General features: G+C 48.3%; 1 protein-coding gene and 4 non-coding genes across 13 annotated transcripts; 4 read left to right on the forward strand and 1 right to left on the reverse strand.

Moving 5' to 3' along the window:
* Nucleotides 1-135: 135 nt before the first annotated feature.
* AURKB (aurora kinase B) lies at nt 136-15,462 on the forward strand. 9 transcript variants are annotated; one of them, XM_077892713.1, is made up of 11 exons: nt 136-825; nt 2,541-2,896; nt 3,747-3,856; nt 11,140-11,212; nt 12,836-12,938; nt 13,048-13,102; nt 13,353-13,544; nt 13,851-13,989; nt 14,105-14,253; nt 14,815-14,989; nt 15,157-15,462. In XM_077892713.1, the coding sequence occupies exons 4-11, from the start codon at nt 11,165-11,167 to the stop codon at nt 15,328-15,330; spliced, it is 1,035 nt and encodes a 344-aa protein (XP_077748839.1). In that variant the 5' UTR covers nt 136-825; nt 2,541-2,896; nt 3,747-3,856; nt 11,140-11,164; the 3' UTR covers nt 15,331-15,462. The 9 variants fall into 9 exon arrangements, with proteins under 9 accessions (XP_077748839.1, XP_077748843.1, XP_077748841.1 ...); XM_077892717.1 differs by lacking the exon at nt 11,140-11,212 and having other exon boundaries at nt 137-825; XM_077892715.1 differs by lacking the exons at nt 3,747-3,856; nt 11,140-11,212 and having other exon boundaries at nt 137-825.
* Nucleotides 293-364, forward strand: TRNAP-CGG (transfer RNA proline (anticodon CGG)). The gene has a single exon. It is a non-coding gene; the product is annotated as a tRNA-Pro (tRNA).
* TRNAD-GUC (transfer RNA aspartic acid (anticodon GUC)) lies at nt 809-880 on the forward strand. Its single transcript has one exon. It is a non-coding gene; the product is annotated as a tRNA-Asp (tRNA).
* TRNAG-UCC (transfer RNA glycine (anticodon UCC)) lies at nt 1,306-1,377 on the reverse strand. The gene has a single exon. It is a non-coding gene; the product is annotated as a tRNA-Gly (tRNA).
* TRNAW-CCA (transfer RNA tryptophan (anticodon CCA)) lies at nt 1,906-1,977 on the forward strand. The gene has a single exon. It is a non-coding gene; the product is annotated as a tRNA-Trp (tRNA).
* Nucleotides 15,463-25,026: the final 9,564 nt, after the last annotated feature.

A 25,026-nucleotide genomic window follows, 5' to 3' on the forward strand; every position in this document is an offset into this window, starting at 1 on the left:
GGTGACGGAGACCGTGACCACGGCGAGCAGGTAGCCCCGGAGAGCTGCGCGGGGAGGGAGGGGAGCGCGGGAGGCCGAGACCACTCCCTCCTACTTCCCCGACGTTATTTCCTGGGAGGAGTCGGAGCGCGCGGGCGGCCGCGCAGATCCCCAGAGCCCGCTCGGGAGTCGGCGGCGTCGGGGCGGGTGGTCCCCGCGCGCTCGCCAGGCCGCCCCCACCCAGAGCCGTGGCCCTGGACCGCATCGGGCCTGCTACGACCTCTAAAGGCGTCCGCGAGCGTTCTCTCACGTCGGCTCGTTGGTCTAGGGGTATGATTCTCGCTTCGGGTGCGAGAGGTCCCGGGTTCAAATCCCGGACGAGCCCCATTTGGTTTTGGCGGAGACCGGGACGCCCGGAGGCGCTGGGGAAGGGACCGGCGCCGCGCGCAGGCCTCCCCGCAGACCCCGCGCAACCGGCCAGAGCCTGGAGCAGGTTCGCCGGGAGCTCTTTTGCTCCGAGCGCACAGCCCGGCCGGCCTGCCCGCGGGGGGGCGCGCACGGGGAGAGCGCACCGACCTGGGCCAGCCCTTCGCCTTCCCGCCCCCTTCTTCCTGCGCAGGTCCGGGCCCAGGGGGCCGGGGCTGCGGATGACAGGGAGCGGAACGGGCCGGGACCCACCACGACCCGGCCTCCGTGGGCTTGGGGGCAGTCCAGGGCGAGCGGGGGGTCTCCGGCTGTCTCTTCCCAAGCGGCAGGAAGGGTGCAAGCCCCGGCCGATCGCGGCCACAGCTCCAGATCCCCGAGCCGGAGAGCGCCTCCTTCAGCTCCCTCCTCGTTAGTATAGTGGTGAGTATCCCCGCCTGTCACGCGGGAGACCGGGGTTCGATTCCCCGACGGGGAGAAGCGGTGTGCCTTTTGCTTTCTTTCGTTCTTCTCGTCCTACGATAAAATCCTATTCACGGTGAAGTATGCGTCCCAGGGCGTGCGGTGGAGATTTTCTTTAAAAAGAAGGGAGAACGGGAAGGCACAAAGTAGAGAGGATAGCTGGTGCTGCCCCTGGCGCTCGGGCTCATATTCTAAAAGTTCGAGTTTGTGTTTTGCATTCAAGCAACTTGCATGTGAATCGTGCTGCCGAATGAGCCCTCGGTCCCCTCCGTTCAGTGAATGTGCTTAGAGACGCGGTCGGAGCGAGGACAGAAGCGCGCCGTCACGGGGCTCCGCTGGGCGTGCAGCCCCCTGCGCGGGCGGTGACTGGGCCACAGGGTCCCCGCGGAAAAGCCATCCCGGAGAGGTTTTGAAAAGTTTGTGGGGAGGGGGAAAAAGTGCTGCGTTGGCCGGGAATCGAACCCGGGTCAACTGCTTGGAAGGCAGCTATGCTCACCACTATACCACCAACGCCCGCCGCAAGTCCCTGTTCCCCACGTCAAGGATTCAGTGCGTGCCCAGGCGCGAGGCGGAGCGGTGGGTGGGTGTGGGCCAGGCGGGGAGACCCAAGGGGACCCGAGACACCCCTGTCACCCCGGAAGGGACAGCGCTTGACCACGCACAGCCGGCACACGACAAAGCAAGATTCCGAGGACCTAGTGAAAGAGGCTTTCTGAGTCGCTGATAAAACCGGGGTTACATTTAAGATTCTAGGGGAGGGACCAGAGCTGCAGCGACACCGCGATGGCTTTGTCACCCCCGGAAATAAGTCACACTAGCTGCTTCTCTGTGTGTCCTGAGGTTAAAGAGCTGGGCTATGCGCCAAGAGCCCCTAAGCATAGATTGCGCACGAGGACGAGGTTCCATCCCCAGGTGACCGCGCACGGCTCTGGAGGTGACGCGGGCTGAACCCCCGGGGGGGCGGGGCTGAGGCTTTGGCTCCGCCCCCTGCTGCTGACGATAGTTTTGTTCACGAGACCCGGGCGACCGCGGACGCGGGAGGGCCTCGTGGCGCAACGGTAGCGCGTCTGACTCCAGATCAGAAGGTTGCGTGTTCAAATCACGTCGGGGTCACGGAAGGTTGCAATTTTCGTTATCTCGATTTGCCTTGGTATTTTCCTTTCCGGCAAAGGAAGAGGAGGTTGAAATTCGTTTCATTGTACCAAAAGAATACTAACTCCGGCACCTCTAAGGTTTTGGTTTTTTCCCCCGAAATGTATGCGTTTTCTAAATATTCTAAATACAAATTTAGGAATTAATGTTGCATCTGCACTGTTTTTGTCAAATCAGCGGATAGCGATACCTTTAGTCTCGTAGATGTTTTAGGTATCCTAACGCGAATTGTTCACGGAACAGCCTCGGGTTCTTGTTCAGAAAAGGTACTTGGAGCAATAGAGATTCATTGTTGGAAAGGGTGTGGCAAGAATTGATAATTATTATAAGTAGCAATTAATTAATTAAATGCAGATGTTCCTCAGACTTCCTAAATGTCCCAGAAGCCTGGAGCCGTGCAATTTTGCTGCTTCTGGTCTGTTGGTGGAGGCAAAGGGAGCAGAGGAATGCAGGCCAGCCACTCCATAGGCCTTCTCCTTCCCAGGGGGAAATTTCTTCCTGGACATCTCTTTCCTAACTAACAGGGCCTCCGTTGGAGGGACCAGGCCTGGGCTGCAGAAGAGGAATTTGGGCGGGCTCAGCACCACGCGCCTGCTCGCCGGCTGGACACTGTGCCTCGCCTTCCGCGTCTGCTCAGCTCCCCAGCGGCTGTCCGGGTGCTCCAGCCACTCCACTCTGTTGGAGTGGTCGCTGTGTCACCTGTGCAAAGACGGAGGCAGGGAGTCCGCCCTCACGGCTGAGCTGTGCGTGCTCCAACTGGGGATTGCTGATGACTTAGGAAGGCGACAGCAACCCAGGAGCTCCTGCAACCCTGCCTCGGAAGGCATGTGATGGGGGCAGCATGCAGCCCCGCTCCCCATCACTGCCCACCCTAAGCAGAGTACGTTTTAGGAGATAAAAAAATGGGGAATTATTTTTTTCTGTCTTGCATTCAACATTTATTAGCTGACATTCATTCATAAGGAAGATCCTTCTCTCGTCCACTGGGGCCAGGGGATGTGTTAATCATAACCATAGCTGACCCACAGGGCTTGCTGTGGGCCAGGCAGGGTGCTGAGTGCTTTAGTGACCTTATTTCAATTAGTCCTGACACCGACCCTGCAGGGCTGTAGAACTATGCCCATTTTATTTTTATTTTTTAAAGATTTTATTTGTTCATGAGACACAGAGAGGGAGGCAGAGACATAGGCAAGGGGAGAAGCAGGCCCCTCGTAGGGAGCCAGATGCGGGCTGGGGATCACGCCCTGAGCCCAAGGCAGATGCTCAACCGCTGAGCCACCCAGATGGCCCAAACTATGCCCATTTTAGAGGTGACACCCAGAAAGATTGAGCCGTTTGCCAAGTGACAGAGATTGCAGGTGGGTAGGCTCAGAGATTCACCTGTGACACCCAAGTCTACGGACTTTCTGATGCCTGGTGTTCCCTAAAAGCCCACCAGAGGAGTGACCAGGAAAGCTTGGTGGCCCCAGGGAGGGAAGGATGGTTGCAAAGGGTGGTTTACAGTCTGGAAGAGCCCTGGCATTAGGGATGGAATATTTCTAGCCTATAGACCAAATCCAGTCCACAGATGTGTTTGGTGATTAATTTGCCAATAGTTACAGCTCAGTAAATTTTACATGTGTATCTAGATTTCTAGCTTCTCTTTAAAAATGGAAAGATCTGTTCACACCTGGGCTACACGTTCACACAGTAACAAGCCACTAGAGCTGAGTCTTGTCTCTCTCTTGCAGACATGCACCCCATGCTCCCCATCACTGACCATCCTTCATAGACCAACTTAGGGCCCATCCAGAAAATCTGGTGTTGGGCAAAAGCCTGGATTTTTGGCAGAAACAACACAGTGAGTTCCCACCCTGCCCTGTTTGCTTCAAATACGTAGCACTGATAGATGAAATCTAAAATACAGTGAGCTAAAAAGGCCATAGCTAGGCTTAGAAATGAACAATTCAGTGGTCCAAATGCAAAGCCCTGAACCGGGCTGATGGTACAGGTCTGCAGAGCTCCCGGCCAACAAGTGTGCGGCAGCAGCAAGCTGTTGAGGTCTTATAAGAAAACAGGGACTGACTGGGGACAGGGAGGGAAGGCAGAGCTGCAGTGGTGTCCCTGTGTCAAAAAAGGAGGCTGTAAAAAACAGCCAACTCCTTGCCTGGAGCTGCAGGTGCGAAAAGGCAGGGGGGACTCAGGTGCAGCCCCAAGACCAGAAACACATGCAATGTTCCCTCTCATCAGTGATTGCATTTGAGATACCCTCGGTATCACAGAGGGGCAGGAGCCCCCAAATATCATTATAAGAACTGATTGGGGGTGCCAGGGAGGCTCAGCTTCCCACTCTTGGTTTCTGCTCAGGTCGTGATCTCTGGGTCATGAGATCCAGTCCTGCATGGGACTCCTGGGCTCAGCAAGGAGTCGCCTTGAGATTCTCTCCCTCTCCCTCCCCCTGTGTGGGTTCTCTCTCTCTCTCTCTCTCTCTCTCTCTCTCCCTCTCTTTCTCATAATAAATCTTTCTTGAAAATAAATATTTTTTAAAACTTGATTGATCTAGGAGCAAGGAGGAAAGGTAATAGCAATGGCCAAATTATAGCTCAGGGAGAAGTGACCGTGAAGAAAGAGAGAGAAAACCACAAAAACTAAAAGCTCTTCCAGCCAAGAGGAAGTTACAAACGCAAATCCCAAAACAGATGAAGTTTCATGGTGAGAATGTAATTGAAACAGAGACAATCATTGGAACATAAATGAAAATAAGGGTATGGAGCAGTCTGACAAAGAATCTTAAGCAAGTGTGGTCCTGGTATGTAAAAAGGTAAATAACAAAATCAAATCATGAGACAAAAAGTCAAAACTGCAATTAAAATCATTTGCATTTGACTTGCAATCAACTCATTAGAAATCTTACACATGAATGACAGATGTCACCAAATAAGTCTGTCTTACATTCGAAACTGGGCACAGGGGAGCCCTGGTGGGGCAGCGGTTTAGTGCCACCTGCAGCTCAGGTGTGAATGGAGCCTGCTTCTCCCTCTGCCTGTGTCTCTGCCTCTCTCTCTCTCTGAATGAATAAATAAATGAATCTTAAAAGAAAAAAAAAAAAAAGAAAGAAAGAAACTGGGCACAATCTGGTTGAGAGTTAGCTATTAAAAAAAAAAAATCACGAATTGACCCAAGACACAGAACAGAGGGACAAAGTTTTAAAAGCACAGAAAAAAGAAAAAAAAATAATAAAATAAAAGCACAGAAAAGAGGCAGGTCTGGCTCACTCAGTGAAGCATGTGACTCCTGCTCTCTGGGTTGTGAGTTCGAGCCCCACATTGGGTGTAGAGATCACTTAAAAATAAAATCTTTAAGATAAATAAGTAATTAAGGTGTGGAAAAGGAGGCTAAATGATGTGGAGGATAGAATTAGAAGCTCTGATTACCTCTAACATGAATTTTTTTTAAGACAATAGAAAATGGCACAGAAACTGTATATACATAGAGTTAATTCTTAAAATTTTGCCCTGGAGCTTTACCCGTATACCTTTTATTTCACTTTTTAAAAAACCAGAAGCAAATAGGGCAAAATGTGTTAATATTTAAAGAACTGAACAGTAGTTACACTTTTTTATTCATAGAGACACAGCTAGAGAGAGGCAGAGACACAGGCAGAGGGAGAAGCAGGCACCATGCAGGGAGCCCAATGTGGGACTTGATCCAGGGTCTCCAGGATCATGCCCTGGGCTGCTAAACCGCTGCGCCACCGGAGCTGCCCGGTAGTTATGCTTTTAAAAAGTATTCTTTTTTAAATATTTTTTATTTATTTTTAAATATTTTATTTATTTATTCATGAGAGACACAAAGAGAGAGAGAGGCAGAGACACAAGCAGGCTCCATGCAGGAGCCTGATGTGGGACTCGATCCCAGGACTCCAGGAGTTAAACCACTGAGCCACCCAAGGATCCCCTAAAAAGTATTCTTGATATCTGAAATATTTCATAATTTTTTGTGGTAAGATACACTTTTTTGTGTGTGTGGTAAGGTACACTTAACCTACAACTTACCATTTTAACCATTTTGATGTGTACAATGCAGGGGTTTGTAGTGTATCATGCAGTTGTGCATCAATCACCATGACTCTTCCAGACCCTTCTGAGTCTACTCATTCCTGAAAGAGACTTATTGGTTGATGATTAGAATTCACATCTCGGAACTACTTCAGGGGATATTCCGTTCTCAGAAATAAATGAGACTAACATCGGTGCCTCCTGAACATTATAATATCCTAACCATCTGCCCTGACCTTTGGATCACAAGCCAATTCTAACCCTTCCTAGTCTTGGGAAAAATTCAGCCCTAGCAAGAACAGTTGACAGCTCCTCATGACACCTCGAGAACTGGGATAAACAACAGAGATTTTGTTCACTAACTTGAACGGGCAGCTGATAGTTGCCTAGCCGATAGAACAGATAGTTTTTGTTTTGTTTTGTTTGTGAATAATGCGAATCCCGATGCTATGCTGGCCCATCAAATATTCCTGAAAGGCCAAATATCTTCTGGCATAATGTGCAAGTAGGAATTTAAAGACGTGGGGGGTGGGGGGCAGGGACACTGTATTGGGTCTATCAGGCATATCCCACCCAGGCACTGATTCCAGAAAAATCTCCCTTCACTAGGTCATGAGAAATAAAGTACCCTGGGGGTACTTTATTTATTTTAGAGAGAGAGAGAGACAGAACGGGGCGGGGGTGGGGGAGATGCAGAGGGACAGAGAAGCAGACTCCCCGCTGAGAGCAGAGCCCATCATGGGGCTCCATCCCAGGACCTGATCATGACCTGAGCTGAAATTAGGAGTTGGCAGCTTAACCAACTGAGCCACCAAGGTGCCCCAGATCTCTGATTTTTTTTTATATTAATCTCGGGCTCCCCAGAATGAAATTGTAAGCCTCTGTGGCACACACATAAGTCTGCCACCACCCCTTGCCACTTTCACTCTAGCGGCTGCAAGAGTCATGAGACACATTTTTGATGAATGAGAAATCTACTGGGTATGTCTAGAAAGGCTTCTCCCCGTCCTGATAAAAGGGGCAGAGAACTTTCGTGGCCATCTTGCAGTCATAAGGGACATGCCAGAGAATCATAGAAAGGCCAGTCCACATCTCTAACACAACCACCACCTACCTGATAACTTCTTGCTGTGTAAGAGAAAACAGGTCCCTATGGTTCATGCCACTGCTAACTGGGTTTTTTGTAACTTGCAGCCAAAAGCGTTACGAAGTGATGTAGAAACCCATAAGAACTTCATGGATTTAAATTTGGCTGAATCATACGAAAATAGTATTTTTGTAGATCAAACGATTGACTCTCAGTAGTTTTGCCTCGTTCATTCACCCTCTATGGCTAAGAACACTCTAAGTCTGTGGATGTGTGTCAGTCAGTATGCTTTTGGCAGCAAATGACTAAACTCTTAAGTCAGTGCGTTAGGGAAGAGACCTGCCAGTTCCCATAAGGAAAGTGCAAAATAAGCATCCAGAGGCTGAGGAACACCTCAAGGTCTTGGGTTCCTGACCCAGGCCTTCTCCAAAACTAACTTCATTCTCAGGCTGCCCCCTTCCAGAGCACCACCAGCAGCAAGGTGGGCTTTGTGGAGAAAAAAAGTTTCTGCCCAACATTCTGGACAAGAATCCTAAAATCTCCATGCCCTGGGTCACTTGGGTCACATGCTGATTCCTGAACCCACCATCCCAGAATAAAATATGTTGACTGGTGTAAATCAATCAGCATCCAATCCTGGACCTGCAATGGGGTCAGCTTCCCTCTCAGACCCAGAAAATTCTAGGTGTCTTCTGAAAGTGGGAATGGCTGGGAGAATGGACACTAACTAGATAACCACATGGTCCATTACAATAGGTCTCCATGAAGTTAGGGACCAGGAATTGGCAGAAACAAACTGACTACACTGGAAACTGACTACCCCGAAGAGCCGTGGGGAGTGGAGGCCGGGGGCGGGGAGCAGGTGGTCCCCTAAAGCAAAGTTAGGGTGTTGTTTGAAGAAAGAGGAAGGGTGTTGGACAGGTGACGGTTACAAATACCCACTACTTATTCCACAGAAGGCCCCAAAATGTATTTATTAACTCTATTATGACATTAGTGTTTGGAAAGAGCCTCACAAGACTTTATTTTATTTTTTTAAAGATTTATTTATTTATGATAGACAGAGAGAGAGAGAGAGAGAGGCAGAGACACAGGAGGAGGGAGAAGCAGGCTCCACACTGGGAGCCTGATGCGGGACTTGATCCCTGGACTCCAGGATTGCTCCCTGGGCCAAAGGCAGGCGCTAAACTGCTGAGCCACCCAGGGATCCCAACTTTAAAGAATAAGATAGTAATGGCACAAGAATGAATACAGGCAGAAAATGTAACAGAATACAGAGCCCAGAAATATGTGGATCCAAGTATCTACTGTGACAATATATCAAGAATAGTTTGTTTAAGATTTACTTACTTACTTACTTACTTACTTATTTATTTATATGCAAGAGGAGAGTGGGGTGGAGGGAGAGAGAGAATCCCAAGCTGATTCCATGCTCAGGACAGATCACATCGGGAGGCTCAATCCCATGACCCTGAGATCATGACCCGAGCCAAAGCCAGGGGTTGCGTACTTGGCCCACTGAGCCACCCAGGGGCCTCAAGAATATTTCCCTCCCTCCATTTATCCTGCTAGTATAGTAGAAGAAATAATACCACACACGTTTCAGCTTACTTTTTTCAACAGTATAATCATCTGTAATCAACTAACATTTATATCTGTATCAGTTGGCTATTGCTATAATGATCTGGGGTTTTTTTTCTTCTTCTTTTTTTTTTTTTTAACATTTTGACCTCCTCTTCACTCATTTCTCCCACCCCCACCACCTCTGGCACCCCCAATCTGTTCTCCATATTCATGAACCTTCCCTTGTTTTGTTTTTGGATTTCACTCATAAGAAAGATCCTACGCTATTTGTTTTTCTCTGATTCATTCTACTTAGCATAATGCCCACCAGGGCCATCTAGGTTGTTATGACTCACAAGATTACATTATTTCTCATAGCAGAATAATATTCTAATATTCCAGGATACACACAAACATACATATGTACACACCACATCTTCTTTATCCGTTCATCCATCTGTAAACATTTGGTTGTTTCTATATCCTGGCTGTTGTAAATAAGGCTGCAGTGAATGTGGGGATGCAGATATCTTTTTGAATTTTGCTTTCCTTTTTGTTGGATAAATGCTCAGAAATGGAATTGCCAGATCCTATGGTAGTCCTGTCTTTAAGTTTTTGATGAGCCCTCCATACTATTTTCCATGGTGGCTGCACCAATTTGCATTCCCACCACAGCACACAAGGGTCCCTTTTTCTCTGTATCCTGACCAAAACTTGTTGTTTCTTGTTTTTTTGATGACAGCTGTTCTAACAGGTGTGAGGCTATATCTCATTGTGGTTTTGATTCATATTTCCCTGGTGATGAATTACGTTAAGCATCTTTCATGTACTTGTTGGTGAGCTGTATGTCTTCTTTGGGAAAATATCTATTCCAATCTTCCGCACATTTTTAAATCAGATTTTTTTTTTTTTGCCATTGAGTTGTATGTGTTCATTAGATATTTTGGATATTAGCCCCTTATCAGGTATATGATTTGCAGATATTTTTTTTCAACTACTAGATTGCCTTTTTGTTCTGTTGATGGTTTGCTGTGTAGAAGCTTTTATTTTTTATTTATTTTTTATTTTTTAGAAGCTTTAGTTCGATGTAGCCTCTCATTTGTTTTTAGTCTTGCTTTTGCTTTTGGTGTCAGATTTAAAAATATATATAATTGCCAAGACTTATGTCGAGGAATCTACAGCCTGTGTTTTTTTCTAGGTGTTCCTTGGTTTCAGGTCTTATGTTCAAGTCTTTAATCCATTCTGAGTTAATTTTTGTGCATAGTGTAAGACAGTGATCCAGTTTCTTTTCTTTTTTTCATGTGTGGCTGTCCTATTTTCCCAGCCCCGTTTGTTGAAGAGACCACCCCTTTACCCATTGTGTATTCTTGGCTCCTTTTCCAGAAATCGATTGACCATATATGTGTGGGTTTATTTCTATTCAGCTCTCTATTCAGCTCCATTTATCTACGGAGCAGTTTTTATGCTAATACCGGGCTGTTTTAATTACTACAGCTCTGGAATGTAGTTCAAAATCAGGAAACTGTGATGCTTGTGGCTTTGTCCTTTCTCAAGATTGCTTTGGCTATTTGCGTTCTCTTGTGGCTCCATACAAATGCAATATTGTTTTGTCTTGTTTTTTTGTTTTTTTCTATTTCTGTACAAAATGCCTTTGGAATTTTAATAGAGATTGCATGGAATCTGTGCTTTGCTTTGGGCAAGGATAGCGTTTAAATCCCACTGAGAGCAAGGTAGTTTAACAAATGGTGCTGGCATGAGGAACTCTCCCATCTGTCCAGAACAAAAACCCTAGTTCTTACGCACAGGAGGAAAACTTCCAGATATATGGAAATTTTAAGTGAATGAAAGAAGGCAGGCGAACATCTGACTCCTGGATGCCCCAGACTCGTCCCAGCCAGAACCCCGGAGGGCCGCCTCTGGCATTCAGCCTCTCTGATTGGGTCCCAAGGTCTACGTCACAGGGTTTCCAGCCAATGAGGGTCGGGCGTGGACAGCGCGCTCAGCCAATGGGGCCAGGGCGGGAGATTTGAAAGGGCCTCGGCGGGGGCCCGGCCCGGCAGGTTCAGTCGTTTGCCCGCGGCCAGGGGGTGGCTGTGCCACGGGCTCCAGGTGAGCTGGCTCCCCTTCGCGGGTCTTGCGCTGGGAGAGGACAGGTGATCGGGCAGGTCGGGGGTCCGTTGGGCGGCCCGCGCGCACCTGCGGGGCCCCTGGGAGCTCAAGGGCAGAGGGAGGGTCCTGAAAGGGCGGATGTGCAGGAGCAGGGGCTGGGGGCGGCGAGACGAGCGCCCGGGTGCGCCCCGATGAGCCAGCAAGGTGACCAGCTCCCTTTCAGCAGCCCCAGCCCCGCGCTTCCGCCTCGATCGGCCAACCCCTCCCTCCCTCTCTCGCTCCCTTTTTTCCCCTCTTCTTACCGCCCTGTTTCCCTTGTCTGCCCAGCTCTCCTCCCCTCTTCCCTCTAACGATGACCCAGAAGGAGAACGCCTACCCCTGGCCCTACGGCCGGCAGACGGTAAGGGCTTCCCCACTGCCCCTTCCCCAACCCGCGTGGAGATTTGCACCTCACCTGCCTGGGGCTTTGAGGTCTGGCGGAGGGCGACCCCTCCCAGTCGTCTCCGCTTTGCCCCTACGTCTGGATCCCAAGAGTTCGCCGGCAGAATCTGGTCTGGTCATTTGCAACCACATCCTGGCAGGCGCTGCTGCCAACCGGAATCTGATCAGCCTGTCAGGACTTTTGCAGGGCTGGAGCCTACTTGTCATATATACAAACGATATCTGGGACTGGAGCAAGCGGGTTTGCCCTTGGGCCGTGATTCCCAACCCTTGTCCTGAACAAATAGGCTACACAAGAAGTAGAGATAAACCCTGAACGGATTTTTACTATAGGTTTAAAAGATGCAGGACATGTTAAATTAATCATTTGGAATTTGTTTGAGTGAGTGGTGTGAGATCCGGATCCAAAACGGTTTATTTTCCAGTGGTCCTGAGACCTTTTAGTGGACCCTCTACCCCCTGATTTGAAATGAGGCCTTTATCATATAAAAGCCCCATCTATATGTGGGTCTTTTCTGGACTCTCATTTTGTTCAACTTGCTTATTTGTAAGTTCTGTACTGATATCGCTGCTCAGGAATGGGTTTTTAGGGCACTAGGCTTTCTTCTTTTGGCTAAGAAAAAGGAAGGTGCTCTCACAGGCTTTGCTCCCTGTTTGTGGGGCTGGGACATCCTGAAGCATCCATCTGTCCCCTCATCCACCAGCTCCTGCCCTCACGGAGCACTTAGTGAGGCTGGCAAGAAAGAGGCTGAAAGAGAAACCATTGTCACTTCTACAGTGGTCACTCCCACAAGAAAGTTGTGTATATTATTTTGAGAAAATGCAAGAGAGAAGTGGTCCCGAGCCACCAGAGAAGCCCCCAGTGTCTGCAAAGTCTGTTGTAAAGGGGTAAATATTGGAATCTATTGTAACATTCAAGACCTCAAGGACCTTATCTAAACCTTAATAGACTGAGGTTTTAATTTTTTTAATAATTTTTTTAAGATTTTATTTTTAAGTAATCTCCACACCCAACACAGGCCTCAAACTCATAAGCCTGAGATCATGAGTTGCGTGCTTTACTGACTGAGCCAGCCAGGTGCCCCTAGACAGTTTTTTAGGGGACTGTGAGAATGTCTCTGCTAACACCCCTGGAATTGTGGGTGGTTTTGTTTTTTTTGTTTTGTTTTTTGTTGTTGTTGTTGTTTTGTTTTTACCTGGCCCTCACCTCCCCAGTGGAGGCGAGGTGAATGAGTGTGGGGTTCTGGATGGTACCATAGAAGTTGGACAGTTTCATGCCTGAAAATGTGATGTGGGCCAGCCCAGGGAGGTGAAATGTTTGGTGTTGGGGTGAATCTTTTGCTCCTTACCTTAGGCCAACCTAGGTCACTTATTAAGAACCCATTTTAATACAGAGGGAGAAGCAGAGGGGCCTTGGGCTGAATAGCAAAACTATGGTCTCAAGTGTTCCTCTGTGAACAGGGGACGGGTGGGTGGCTGGCTGGGTGGCCCTACCACAAGTACTGAAATGCTGCTTGCAGCACATTCCAGCTGGGTGCCCAGGACAAAGGCATCCTCAGAGCTCCCCACTGCTCCTTCTCAGACTCAGCCTGGCCTGAACACCCTGCCCCAGAGAGTCCTCCGGAAGGACCCCGCCACCCCGTCTGCACTTGTCCTCATGAGCCGCTCCAATGGCCAGCCCACAGGTAACTGGGATGTGGTACAGGATTGAGGGGAGGCAACTAGAGTCTCCAGGGAGGGTGCAAGGCTGAAAATGTCAAAGGCGGGGCCTCAACTCACCTGTTGCTTCCTTAGCTGCCCCTGGCCAGAAGGTGGTGGAGAACAGCAGTGGGATACCCAACTTCTCAATGTGAGTACCCAAGCCTTGCTTGGGGTGGCACAAGAGAAGGTGGGACATGAGAGAGGTGGCCACCCAGGGGAGGAGCATGGATGCAGGAATGTGAGAAAGTCTAATTCCATCCTTAACTCATCCTCAACTCCCTGGGGAAAAGGGGCAGGGCTGAGCAGGGGCAGGCGGGCTGGGGGACAGGGGAGAATGTGGCCAGCTCGGGGGACCCACCAGCCACCACTTGGCCACCTTCCCCCCCACCTCCAATCAGGCGGTCCTTCACCATCGACGACTTTGAGATTGGGCGTCCTCTGGGCAAAGGCAAGTTTGGAAATGTGTACTTGGCTCGGGAGAAGAAAAGCCATTTCATCGTGGCTCTCAAGGTCCTCTTCAAGTCTCAGATAGAAAAGGAGGGCGTGGAACACCAGCTGCGCAGGGAGATTGAAATCCAGGCCCATCTGCAGTATGAGTCCTACCCTGCCACTGGCCCCAGGCCCTTTGCTCCTCCCCCAGCTCCTCTTTCACCCAACCTGCCCCATCCAGACTGCTCTGTACCTGTCCCAGAGCCCCTCTGAGCTCCCACTAAGCTCCCAGCCCCAGCCAGAGTCTTGAATCCAGAGAGCCACCTCTGGCTCCCCTTCACCACCACCAGCCCCACTGTCCCTGGTCTGGTCCAGATGTGACCCCAGTGTGTTCCCCCTGCCACTGTCATCGTTCCCATTTCCTTAGGCCAGGATGCCGCCTGAGTCCCCGTCCCTGTCTCCCGCAGGCATCCCAACATCCTGCGTCTCTACAACTATTTCTACGACCGGAGAAGGATCTACTTGATTCTGGAGTATGCCCCCCGAGGGGAGCTCTACAAGGAGCTGCAGAAAAGCCACACTTTCGACGAGCAGCGAACAGCCACGGTCGGGGAGGGTGGGCACTTGGGGCCTCCAAGGGGGCCGAGCCTGGGGGTCCGCTGCGTGGAGCTGTAGCGGGGGCAGCCTTGGCTAACCTGCTGTCATTCGTTGGCCCCCCCAGATCATGGAGGAGCTGGCGGATGCTCTGATGTACTGCCACGGGAAAAAGGTGATTCACAGAGACATAAAGCCAGAGAATCTGCTCTTGGGGCTCCAGGGAGAGCTGAAGATCGCTGACTTTGGCTGGTCCGTGCACGCCCCCTCCCTAAGGTACGGTGTGAATGGTGGAGGGGGGCGTTCAGAATAATACTACTCCAGGCCTTGTTACCCAGACATGTGTGGGCTCGTCCACGCGTACCTATAGACGCGGCACTCGACTTACAAAAATAGGAGCCTCACAATTCTGCTGCCCAGACTTCCTACCTGGTATACTGGGGGACCCACTCATCGTGTCGCCCAGCTCATTTGTAATGACCTCGTAGCAGTATTGTAGCTAGATGTGTAACCTGGTCCATTTCTGCAGGACATGCCTGATGCACCTTGAGGCGTCCCCACCCAGTTTTCCCGTTAATTTTAAGATTAATTCTAAAAGCATTGCTCTTAGATCTGATTATTTTGAGACACGTCCCTCCCCATGGAAATGCCAAGAGGGTGTGTAATGCTACCCCTGGGGCTCCAGGTTATATCTTCACCCTACTCCTGCCCAAGGGCCCTGCCGGGAGTTTGGTCAAAACACTCCCCTGGCACATCCTGGGGTCGTCCGGCTCCCTGTTGGGCAGCTGGGGAAAGAGGGAGGTGGTCTTCATCCAGGTCCCCCACCCTCCCACCCAGGAGGAAGACGATGTGCGGCACCTTGGACTACCTGCCTCCAGAAATGATTGAAGGGCGCATGCACAACGAGAAGGTGGACCTGTGGTGCATCGGGGTGCTCTGCTATGAGCTGCTGGTGGGCAACCCGCCATTCGAGAGCGCTTCTCACAATGAGACCTATCGGCGCATCGTCAAGGTGGGAGGGTGCCCCAGTGCCTGGCTGGGGCTTTGTGCCCACTTAGGGGGGGCCAGGGGCTGGCAGGTGCAGGGGTCCTGTGTAATTTCTCCAAATGGAATGGGGGTGGTCAAGGAGGAAGCAGCTGGGATCGAGCTAAGGGGACCCTCCTTCCTCTCCTTCTGCAGGTGGACCTGAAATTCCCCCCTTCTGTACCCATGGGAGCCCAGGACCTCATCTCCAAGCTACTCAAGCACAACCCTTCAGAACGGCTGCCCCTGTCCCAGGTCTCAGCCCACCCTTGGGTCCGGGCCCACTCTCGGAGGATGCTGCCTCCCTCTGCCGTCCAGGCCATCCCCTGACTTGTCCCTATCACTTATTCGGTTGTGTCTGTCTGTTTGCCTGTATATGTGTAGTTGGAAGAAGGGGTGCCTGGCCTGTTTTTACCTGTCTTCTACCTCCTTTTTATTTAATAAAGGCTGAAACTTTTTATACGGATGAGTTTAGATGCTTACAGGTGGAGACTGCTGGGGGTGGGGGGTGCTTCCCCAGAGGCAGAGGATGGGGCCTGGCGGGCACTGCACCACCTACCCTCGTTCTCAGCACCTCCCCATGTTGCTTCTCCCTGCTCTGACTCCCAGGGCCTGGCTGCTGGGGCCTGGGCTCCCCTCTGCTGCTCCTGGACTCCCACTGCCTCATGTGCTGCATCTAGTCTTTCCTTCTGGTTCAGTCTCTGCCAACTGAACATAGCTGCACCCTAGAAGCCGTGTTTATTTTCCTGCTCTGCTCAGGATCTAGTATAGGGCACAAAGAAGTTACATAGTCCCTAAAATCACACACCCAGACAGTGGCAGAGCCCAGTTTTAAAGTCCATATCTGGGGGCACCTGGGTGGCTCAGTGACCGAGCAGCTGCCTTCGGCTCCAGGCGTGATTCCAGGTCCTGGGATCCAGTCCCGCATCAGGTTCCCCGCAGGGACCCTGCTTCTCCCTCTGCCTATGTCTCTGCCTCTCTCTCTGTGTCTCTCATGAATAAATAAATAAAATCTTTAAAAAGCAAAAAAAGAATTTCCTTTTTACATCCCTGGTTTCTTTCCCTTCTCTCTGCCGATCCCATCCTTCCTATGGCCCACGAAGTCCACGGTGTCCCAGCCGCATTCCTTATCCACTTCTCTCATGCTAATTCAAGCCACCATCCTCTGGCTTGGGTCGTGGCAACAGCCTCCTAACTGTTCTTCCTGCTTCTATTCCTGGCCCATCCTCCACATGAGGAGTTCGGGTACTTTAGGAATAAAATCCAGACTAATTCCATGGCAAGGTCTGATTTTCAATCCTGGTTACACTCCTCAGAATCACCTGGAGGGTTTACGAAGGAAATAGAACTCTCAGACCTCAGTCTGAGAAATGCAGATATAATTTGCCTAGGTTGAGACCCAGACATCCATCTGTTTTAAAACTCTGAGTTTAGGGTGCCTGGGTGGCTCAGGAAGTTAAAGGGTCTGCCTTTGACTCAGGTCATGATCCCAGGATTCTGAGATTGAGTTGGAGTCTCTGCTCAGCAGAGAGCCTGCTTCTCCTCCCTCTGCTGCTCTCCACTCCTTGTACTCTCTCACATTCTGTCAAATAAATAAAATGTAAAAATAAAACTGAGTTAAAAATCCCTGCCTAGGGGATCCCTGGGTGGCACAGCGGTTTAGCGCCTGCCTTTGGCCCAGGGTGTGATCCTGGAGTCCTGGGATCGAGTCCCACGTCAGGCTCCCTGCATGGAGCCTTCTTTTCCCTCTGCCAGTGTCTCTGCCTCTGTGTGTGTGTGTCTATCATGAATAAATAAATAATCTTAAAAAAAAAATCCCTGCCTGACTTGGGGCTCATCTCCCAACTGTTCTTCCCCTTCGATCACTAAAGCGCTGGGCTCCTTGCTGTTCCTTGAATATTGCCAAATTTGTTTCCACCTCCAGGCCTTGGCACTGGCTCTTCTCTCTGTCTAGAATGGCACCCACAGCCTACCTTAAGCAATGGGAAGAATCAAGAGATCTGTGTCATGACATTTTGTCAGTGACAAAGGCAAAGAGGCATCATCTCCTTACTCATAAAAATTCCACATATTCTAACAAGAGCCACCCCCTTAATTAGATGTGACAATATGACAATTCCATATCCCACATAAACCCTACATTCCACCCCACATCCCACACAGCCAACATCCTACTTGACCAACCCTACAAAGAACACAAGGGCTCGTGTCCTGGGCATGGGGGAAAACTGTCCTTGTTGACATTCTTTTAAGTAAAGATACTATGCTGGGTCCAGCTGACTGGAACATTTGTTCACTTTGGGTGCTTAATGATTACCTTATCTTTCCACTGATGGGACGATGGCAGGAAAGAAACAGAAAGCCACCATTCTTCTTCCTGGGGTGGGGGTGGGGGCTCTAGTTGTATCCTCCTGGTAGGTTGGCCAATATTTTGTTCTTCTTTTAAGGTTTTATTTATTTATTCATGAGAGACACACAGAGAAAGGCAGACACAAGCAGAGGGAGAAGCAGGCTCCCTGTGGGGAGCCGGTTGTGAGACTCTATCCTAGGACCTTGGGGTCACAGGACTCCAGGATCACGACCTGAGCCAAAGGCAGACATTCAACCACTGAGCCACTCAGGTGCCCCAATAGTTTGCTCTTCAATGCCTGTCTAGATTTCCGTGGGTGGTGTAGATGCTGGCAAGACTGGCGAGTGGTGGTTGGCTCCCCTCATTGTAGCCTGATAGGCAGCGGGCAGATCTGCGGAAGAAGAAGCTTTAGCTGCTGGCTAGCACCCCTGAGTCTTACTCCTTTCTCCACTGTTCTATAGCCATGTGACGTCGGCCAAGTGGTTTAACCTTTATGAGCCTGTAAGATGGAAATAACAATTCTACCCTGCCTATAACATAGTCTGTTTTCAAGTGCAGTCATGTGTGTGTTATAAATAGCATTTAAAAATCTAGCCTCCATTAGAAGGAAAGCACAGGAAAACATCCACAAAATGAAAAGGCAACTTACTGAATGGGAGAAAATATTGGCAAGTCATATTTGATATCTGATAAGGATATCCAAAATATTTAACTCAGGAGAAAAAATATGTATATGATTCTAAATGGGCAGAAAATCTGAACAAGTATTTTTCCAAATAAGATATACAAATGGGGCACCTGGGTGGCTCAGTCAGTTAAGTGTCTACCTTTGGCTCAGGTCATGATCCCGGAGTCTTGAGATGGAACCCCACATTGGGCTCCCTGTTCAGCAGGGAGCCTACTTCTCTCTCTGCCTGCTGCTCTCCCTGCTTGTGCTCTCACTCACTCGCTCTCTCTGTCAAATAAATAAAATCTTAAACACACACACACACAAATGGTCAAGAAGTACATGAAGAGTATGCTCGGCGGCAGTACTGATCTTCAGGGAAATGTAAATCAAAACCACAAGGAGATCACCTCACACCTGTTAAAATGGCTGTTATCAAAAAGACAAGAAGTAGGGGCACCTGGCTGGCTCAGTGGGTGGAGGATACAACTTTTGATCTTGGGGTTGTAGGTTGAAGCCCCTTGTACAGTTTATTTGAAAATAAAATCTAAAAGAGAGAGAGAGAGACAAGAAATACAAAGTGTTGGTGAGGATGTGGAGAAAAAGAAGCCCTGGTGTACTGTTGGTAGGAATGTAAATTTGTGTAGCCAGTGTGAAAAGTAGTATGGAGAGTCCCCAAAAATGTAAAGATAAAACTACCATAGGATCCAGTGATTCCAAAGAAAACAAAATACTAACTTGAAAATATACATGCATCCCTGTGTTCATTGCAGCATTATTTACAACAGCCAAAATGTGAAAGCAATTGAGTGTCTACCAATGGATGAACAAATAAAGAAGATATGACACACACACACACACACACACACACACACATACACACACACACACAGTGGAGTATTATCTGGCCATTAAAAGGAATGAAATCTTGCCTTTTGCAACAACATGGATGGACCTGGAGGGCATTGTGCTAAGTTAAGTCAGGCAGAGAAAGGCAAATACCATATCTGGAACCTAAAAACAAGGAAGCAAACAATAAATCAACAAGAAAACCCAAAAAGCCCAGAGATACAAAGAACAGACAGGGATAGGGAGTAGGGGGTGGGAGAAATTGGTGAAGAGGGTCGAAAGATAAAAAAAATATGTATTTATGTTTATAAATATGCTATTATAAATGAATATTTATAAATAAGTATAAATATATAGTCTTATTCTAGAAAAGGTTTTAAGTAGTTTACAAGATACGTGAAACAGAAAATAATAGAAAAGTGGAGACACACTCCCCGAAGAACATATACAGATGGCAAATAAGCATGTGAAAGGATATTCAACCTCATTAGTTATTAGGGAACACAAATTAAAACCATGCTGAGAACAATGGCTAAAAGACGGAAGACAGGACCTAAAGAGTTTTCAGGTTTTCCAAAGGAACAGAAAATGGAATTCCCAACCAGGAGACAAATTCCCACACATGATCTGTAATTCCAAAGAAGTAGCTTTCTAAATTTGGAATAGATTGAAAAGACAGAGGGTGGAGAAGCCCCCTGGAGAAATTCATGTTCTCCTGGGGACCCTATACCTACTGAGTTTTGCAGGCTTATAAACCTTTTTTGGTCTGGTCTTTGGCAAGATTCTTTCTTGCTAAATTTATTTATTTGTTTGTTTGTTTGTTTATGAGAGACACACAGAGAGAGGCAGAGACCCCGGCAGAGGGAGAAGCAGGCTCCCTGTGGGGAGCCCGATGTGGGACTCAATCCCAGGTCTCCAGGATCAGGCCCTGGGCTGAAGGCGGCGCTAAACTGCTGAGCCATCCGGGCTGCCCCCCAGGTGCCCCTCTTACTGAATTTATATATTGTGCTCCTCAGCTGATCATGGGAATGAACGAATGAGTCTAATAGTGGGAAGAGCCGAGCTAGTTTCACACACTGTCTCCTTGTGATGTGACTTGGACATAAAGGGGGTGGTATTGATCTCACTGACTAATCTACTGATTTCTAAAGCCACATGAAGCTGGTTCCTGAGATGGCTGGAGTGCGGCAGTCCTTCTGCGCCCATGGGGACAGCTGAGGTCAGGAAGATGGGTAGCAACCTGTTTCAAAGCGCAGGGTGAGAAATTTTCTCCAGGCTACCTGGGTGGGGAACTGGTCAGTTGGGACTATCAGTGGACACTCTGAAAGATGTTCCACCCCCAAAGCAGCAGCCAATGGTATATATCTGCGGAGAATGTCACATGGTAAAATGGAATAAAATCCAGGGATCTAATCAGATGGATGCAGATGTAGAGAGTGGATACAGAATAATGTACAAGAGAAGGACAAAAAGGTTGGTGATTTGGGGTGCCTGGGTGACTCAGCTAGTTAAGCATCCAACTCTTGATTTCAGCTTAGGTCATGATCTCAGGGTCCTGGGATGGAGTCCCATGTGGTGCTCCATGATCCACAAGGAATCTGTTGGAGATTCTCTCCCTCCCTAACTGCCCCTCTTCCTGCTCATGTGCTCATTTTCTCTGTGTGTGTGTGTAAAATAACAAATCAATCAATCTTTAAAAAAAAGATTGGTGAAAAAAAATAAAAAAATAAAAAAAAGATTGGTGGTTTTGATGCTTGAAGAAACACGGAAGTCAGAGCATCATCTTTGTATTTGGAGTTGCTGTTAATGTGGGATAGCTTCTGATTACTGTGCTTATCTTTATGAATACAACTACATACACATGGTTTCATTTTTTTTTACATGACTTCATTTTAAAATAAAAAAAAAAAAAGACAGATTGGCAGAATGAGAGTGGTTGATAGAGCATAAAGATGGAAAGAACCAGGGTCCTCCGTGATTTTGTTGAGCTACTGAATTTATCAACCTTGGAGTCCTCAGAAGCCTTCCTGCCATATAGGTCTTCTGGCTAATTTACTTGTAAGGTCAAGAAATATTAACAGTCTGTCATATCCTTGATCAATATTTTTTTCTCCCTCTCTGCAATTTGTCATTTAACATAGCTTATAGAGGAGTGGTTTTCCTGTGTTGGTATTCTCCAGTATTATATTGTCAAGTCTGTCATCTGTCTCCTCTGTGGCATCTGATTTTTGGTTTTACTTTAAAAAGACTTCCCCGGGGGGGTGGGGATGAATGGGTGACGGGCACTGAGGGGGGCACTTGAGGGGATGAGCACTGGGTGTTATTCTGTATGTTGGCAAAGTGAACACCAATAAAAAATAAATTTATTATAAAAAAATAAAAAATAGGGATCCCTGGGTGGCACAGCGGTTTGGCGCCTGCCTTTGGCCCAGGGCACGATCCTGGAGACCCGGAATCGAATCTCACGTCGGGCTCCCGGTGCATGGAGCCTGCTTCTCCCTCTGCCTGTGTCTCTGCCTCTCTCTCTCTCTGTGTGTGACTATCATAAATAAATAAAAATTTAAAAATAAATAAATAAAATTTACAAACCTCCATACTGTGTTCCACATTGTCTGCAACAATTTAAAAAAATAAATAAATAAAAAAATAAAGACTTCCCCACCTTAAAGCTTATAAAAATAAAACAAACATGTACTTCTGTTTCCTTTCATTATTGTCTGTTTTTCATTTAAAAATGTGATCAAGGGCAGCCCGGGTGGCTCAGCGATTTAGCGTCCGGATTGAGTCCCACATTGGGCTCCCTGCATGGAGCCTGCTTCTCCCTCTGCCTCTGTCTCTGCCTCTCTCTCTCTCTCTGTGTCTCTCATGAATAAATAAATAAAATCTTTTTAAAAAAAATGTGATCAAAATTATTTTTTGTAACATAAGGGATGAAATCATTGTGTGTTTTTTTTTTTCCATTTTTGTTTTGGTTCAAATCACTGGTCTCTTTTACTTGCACTATTTATATAAATTGATCCCAAATGCCACACTTTCTTCATATACCAAATTTCCACATGCGGGCATGGCATGGTTGGCAACCAAAAAAAAAATATGTGTATTCATGGAGTAGTGGGGAAAACATGGGCCTTTAAAAATACATTTGTCTAGGGGCACCTGAGTGGCTCAGTTGGACAAGGCAACTTGATTTCGGCTCAAGTCATGATCTCAGGGTTGGGAGACTGAGCCCCAAGTCAGGCTCCTTGCTGTGCATTGAAACTGCTTGAGGTTCTCTCTTTTTCTCTCTCTCTCCCTCAGCCTCTCCCCTCTCAACCCCCTGCTCATTCTTTCTAAAAAATAAAATAAAATAAAAACATGTGTGTCTAAGTAAATAAATATGAAAAGACATTTATCCCTAATTGCAACAAAACCTATCCTTCTCTATCTCCATGCACTGTGTAGTACAGGCCTCTTTGACCCAAATCAGCTTTTATAAAGTCCTAAAAAAAGAGTATTCCAAAGCCTCTTGAAAGGAGTGTGCTCATGAATGAAAACATGAGTCCATCAGGCCACCAGCAGTGACCCCATGGCCACCGACACTGATAGGCAAACAGGAGAAATGAGCCCCTTCTGGGGTGGGCTCCCAATTCCCCTGCTGCTCATGGTGCAAGAGGTTGCAAACTATCTGTGGAAAATCCGGGAGGTAAATCATGAAGTCTCTGCAGGCCATCTGGCTTCTGTTGAAACTACTCAGCTTTGCCATTATAGCACAAAAGCAACCAGAGACAGTTCACAAATGAGCGAACATGGCTGTATTCCTGTAAAACATATGGACACTGAAATGTGAATTTCATATAATTACATGAATTTTCATATCCTTTATTTTTCAACCATTTATTTTATTTTTCTTAAAGATTTTATTTATTCATGAGAGACACAGGCAAAGGGAGAAGCAGGGTCCTTGCAGTTAGCCTGATGTGGGACTCGAGCCTAGGACTCTGGGATCACACCCTGAGCCAAAGGCAGATGCGCAACCGCTGAGCCACCCAGCCGTCTCTATTTTTCAACCATTTAAACATGTGAAAAACATCTTCAGCTCTCAAGCCATATAACAACAGTAGAAAGCGGATCTGGCCCATGGGCTGTACTTGGAGGACCCCTAATGTAGGACACACTCTGGTTGCTTCCATAGCCCCTCCCGGCTCTGCACCGTGTTACAGCTACTTGGGTGTCGAGGGAACTGACCCACCTCTAGCTCCAGGAAGAGCATAATTGTTTTAGCCTGATAAGTTGGGTCTTGTCACCTTGCTGGAGTAATTACTGCTGGATACTCAGTCCTAAGTCCATCAGACATGGCATTACCCTGGCCAATGTGACCAGATTGCACATGTGATCCAGTTTAGGTCAACAAGATGGAAAAAGAAATTAACTTCCCAGACTCTAGAAATAGAAGCGTGAGACATAAATGTCTGTTGTTTAAGACACCCAGTTTATGGTATTTTGTTATAGCAGCTCAGGGAGACTGAATACAACCCCCCAAGATGAGAAAAAACAGCCGTTTTGCCACCCTGAGGAAGCACACTTGGGATACAGCTGCCCCCAAAGAAAGAAATCAGGTCCTTTGTGACAGCCCTTGAGCACTGGATCCAAGCTTCTCTGAACACACTCTGCCTTGAGATTGTTATTGCATGACACAACGCACTGCCCTTGTTTTATTTTATTTTTTAAAATATTTTATTTATTTATTCATGAGACAGAGAGAGAGAGGCAGAGACACAGGCAGAAGGAGAAGCAGGCTCCCTACAGGGAGCCCGATATGGGACTGGATCCCAGGACCCTGGGATCACGCCCTGAGCCAAAGGCAGATGCTCAACCGCTGAGCCACCCAGGAGCCCCAGTCCCCTTGTTTTAATGTTGCTGTTGGTTTGACTCCTGTTTTGTATTACTTGCTAAATAAAGAGCCTCTGCCTGCTGGGAAGTAAAGGGAAGACAAGGGGGAGGAGAGAAGCTTAGAGCAGCCCACTGCCCTCATGGTTTATTAGTCAGGACTCTGGGTGCAAGTGACAGAAACACATCTTGAACTATTCAGGTCACAAAGAGGAAGTCAATGCTTTCCGTCATTTACTTACTGTATATTTAGGAAATGCCTACGATATGCTAGGCTCCATTCTCAGCACTGGGGATACAGATCCAAACAGACCAAAAGCAAAAATCAAAAACCCTTTACCCTCAGGGAGCTTACATGAGCAAGCAAGCACAGCTGTAGTACGTTACATGGCAGTAAGTGCAATGAACCAAAGGAAAATAAGGGACATGGGGAATTGCTGGGGAAGCTGGCTACAATTTTTACACAGGTTGTCAGGGGAGGCCTCACTGAAAAGGTGATATTTGAAATAAGGAACTGAAATTGAAATTTTCCCTGGTAGACTTAGCCTTAAAAAAAAAAAAAAAAAGGCAAGAACAAGTGTAAATTCCTGGGGCTGAGGAACAATAGTGTGACTCCAGCAAGACCAGCCAAGGGAAAAGAAGGAAGAGATGGGCCCAGACTGGCACCAGGGCTCTGCTCTTCGTGCACAGCCATTCATTTATTGCATATTTTATCTCGTGGCAAAAATCACACACCATCATCCTCCAAGGTGAGAGACCCTCCCACGTGCAGGGGGCCGGAGACAGAGGACAGAGTTGCAAAAGCACAGGAAAGCCTTTAAGCCTGCTTGGTCGTCCATCGTGAGACTCTCCGGACCCAACCATCCGAGCTCTGATGAGGATCCCCGCTGCATCCCTCCTGATGGACTGAGTGTCTTCAATCCCCACGGCCCAACCAGGAGAGACTCGTTTCATCCCCACCAACTCTCTAGGAGCCGCATCTCTGGTGCCCGCGGGGTGTGTTTGCTAAGCAACAACTGTGGGCGTGACAGCTGTGGGTGCAGAGTCTGAGCCCCGCCCCCGGAAGGAGGACTCGGGTATTTCAGGGACTTCCTCTTTAAGACTTGCCCCGCCTCCTCCCGAAAGGGCGGAGCGACGGCGGCGGCTGTCCCCTCCTTCGCCCCGCCCCGCCGGTCCTCACGTGGGTTCGGCTGCTCAATAACAGCCCTTCTTCCGGGACTTCCTGGTCGCCACGACCAATCAGCGTGTTTTTCCTGTCCTGACCATTGTCAGCCGGCTGCCAATCGCGCGCCTC

The sequence above is a fragment of the Canis aureus genome, chromosome 3 (assembly GCF_053574225.1).
Source record: "Canis aureus isolate CA01 chromosome 3, VMU_Caureus_v.1.0, whole genome shotgun sequence".
NCBI lineage: Eukaryota > Metazoa > Chordata > Mammalia > Carnivora > Canidae > Canis > Canis aureus.

Excerpts from the sequence above, each read along its gene's own strand:
- AURKB (XM_077892713.1), top strand. The coding sequence starts at position 11,165 with ATGACCCAGAAGGAGAACGCCTACCCCTGGCCCTACGGCCGGCAGACG. Across the intron at positions 13,990-14,104 it reads ACGAGCAGCGAACAGCCACG|ATCATGGAGGAGCTGGCGGA; the intron begins GTCGGGGAGGGT and ends TGGCCCCCCCAG. Across the intron at positions 14,990-15,156 it reads CCTATCGGCGCATCGTCAAG|GTGGACCTGAAATTCCCCCC; the intron begins GTGGGAGGGTGC and ends CTCCTTCTGCAG.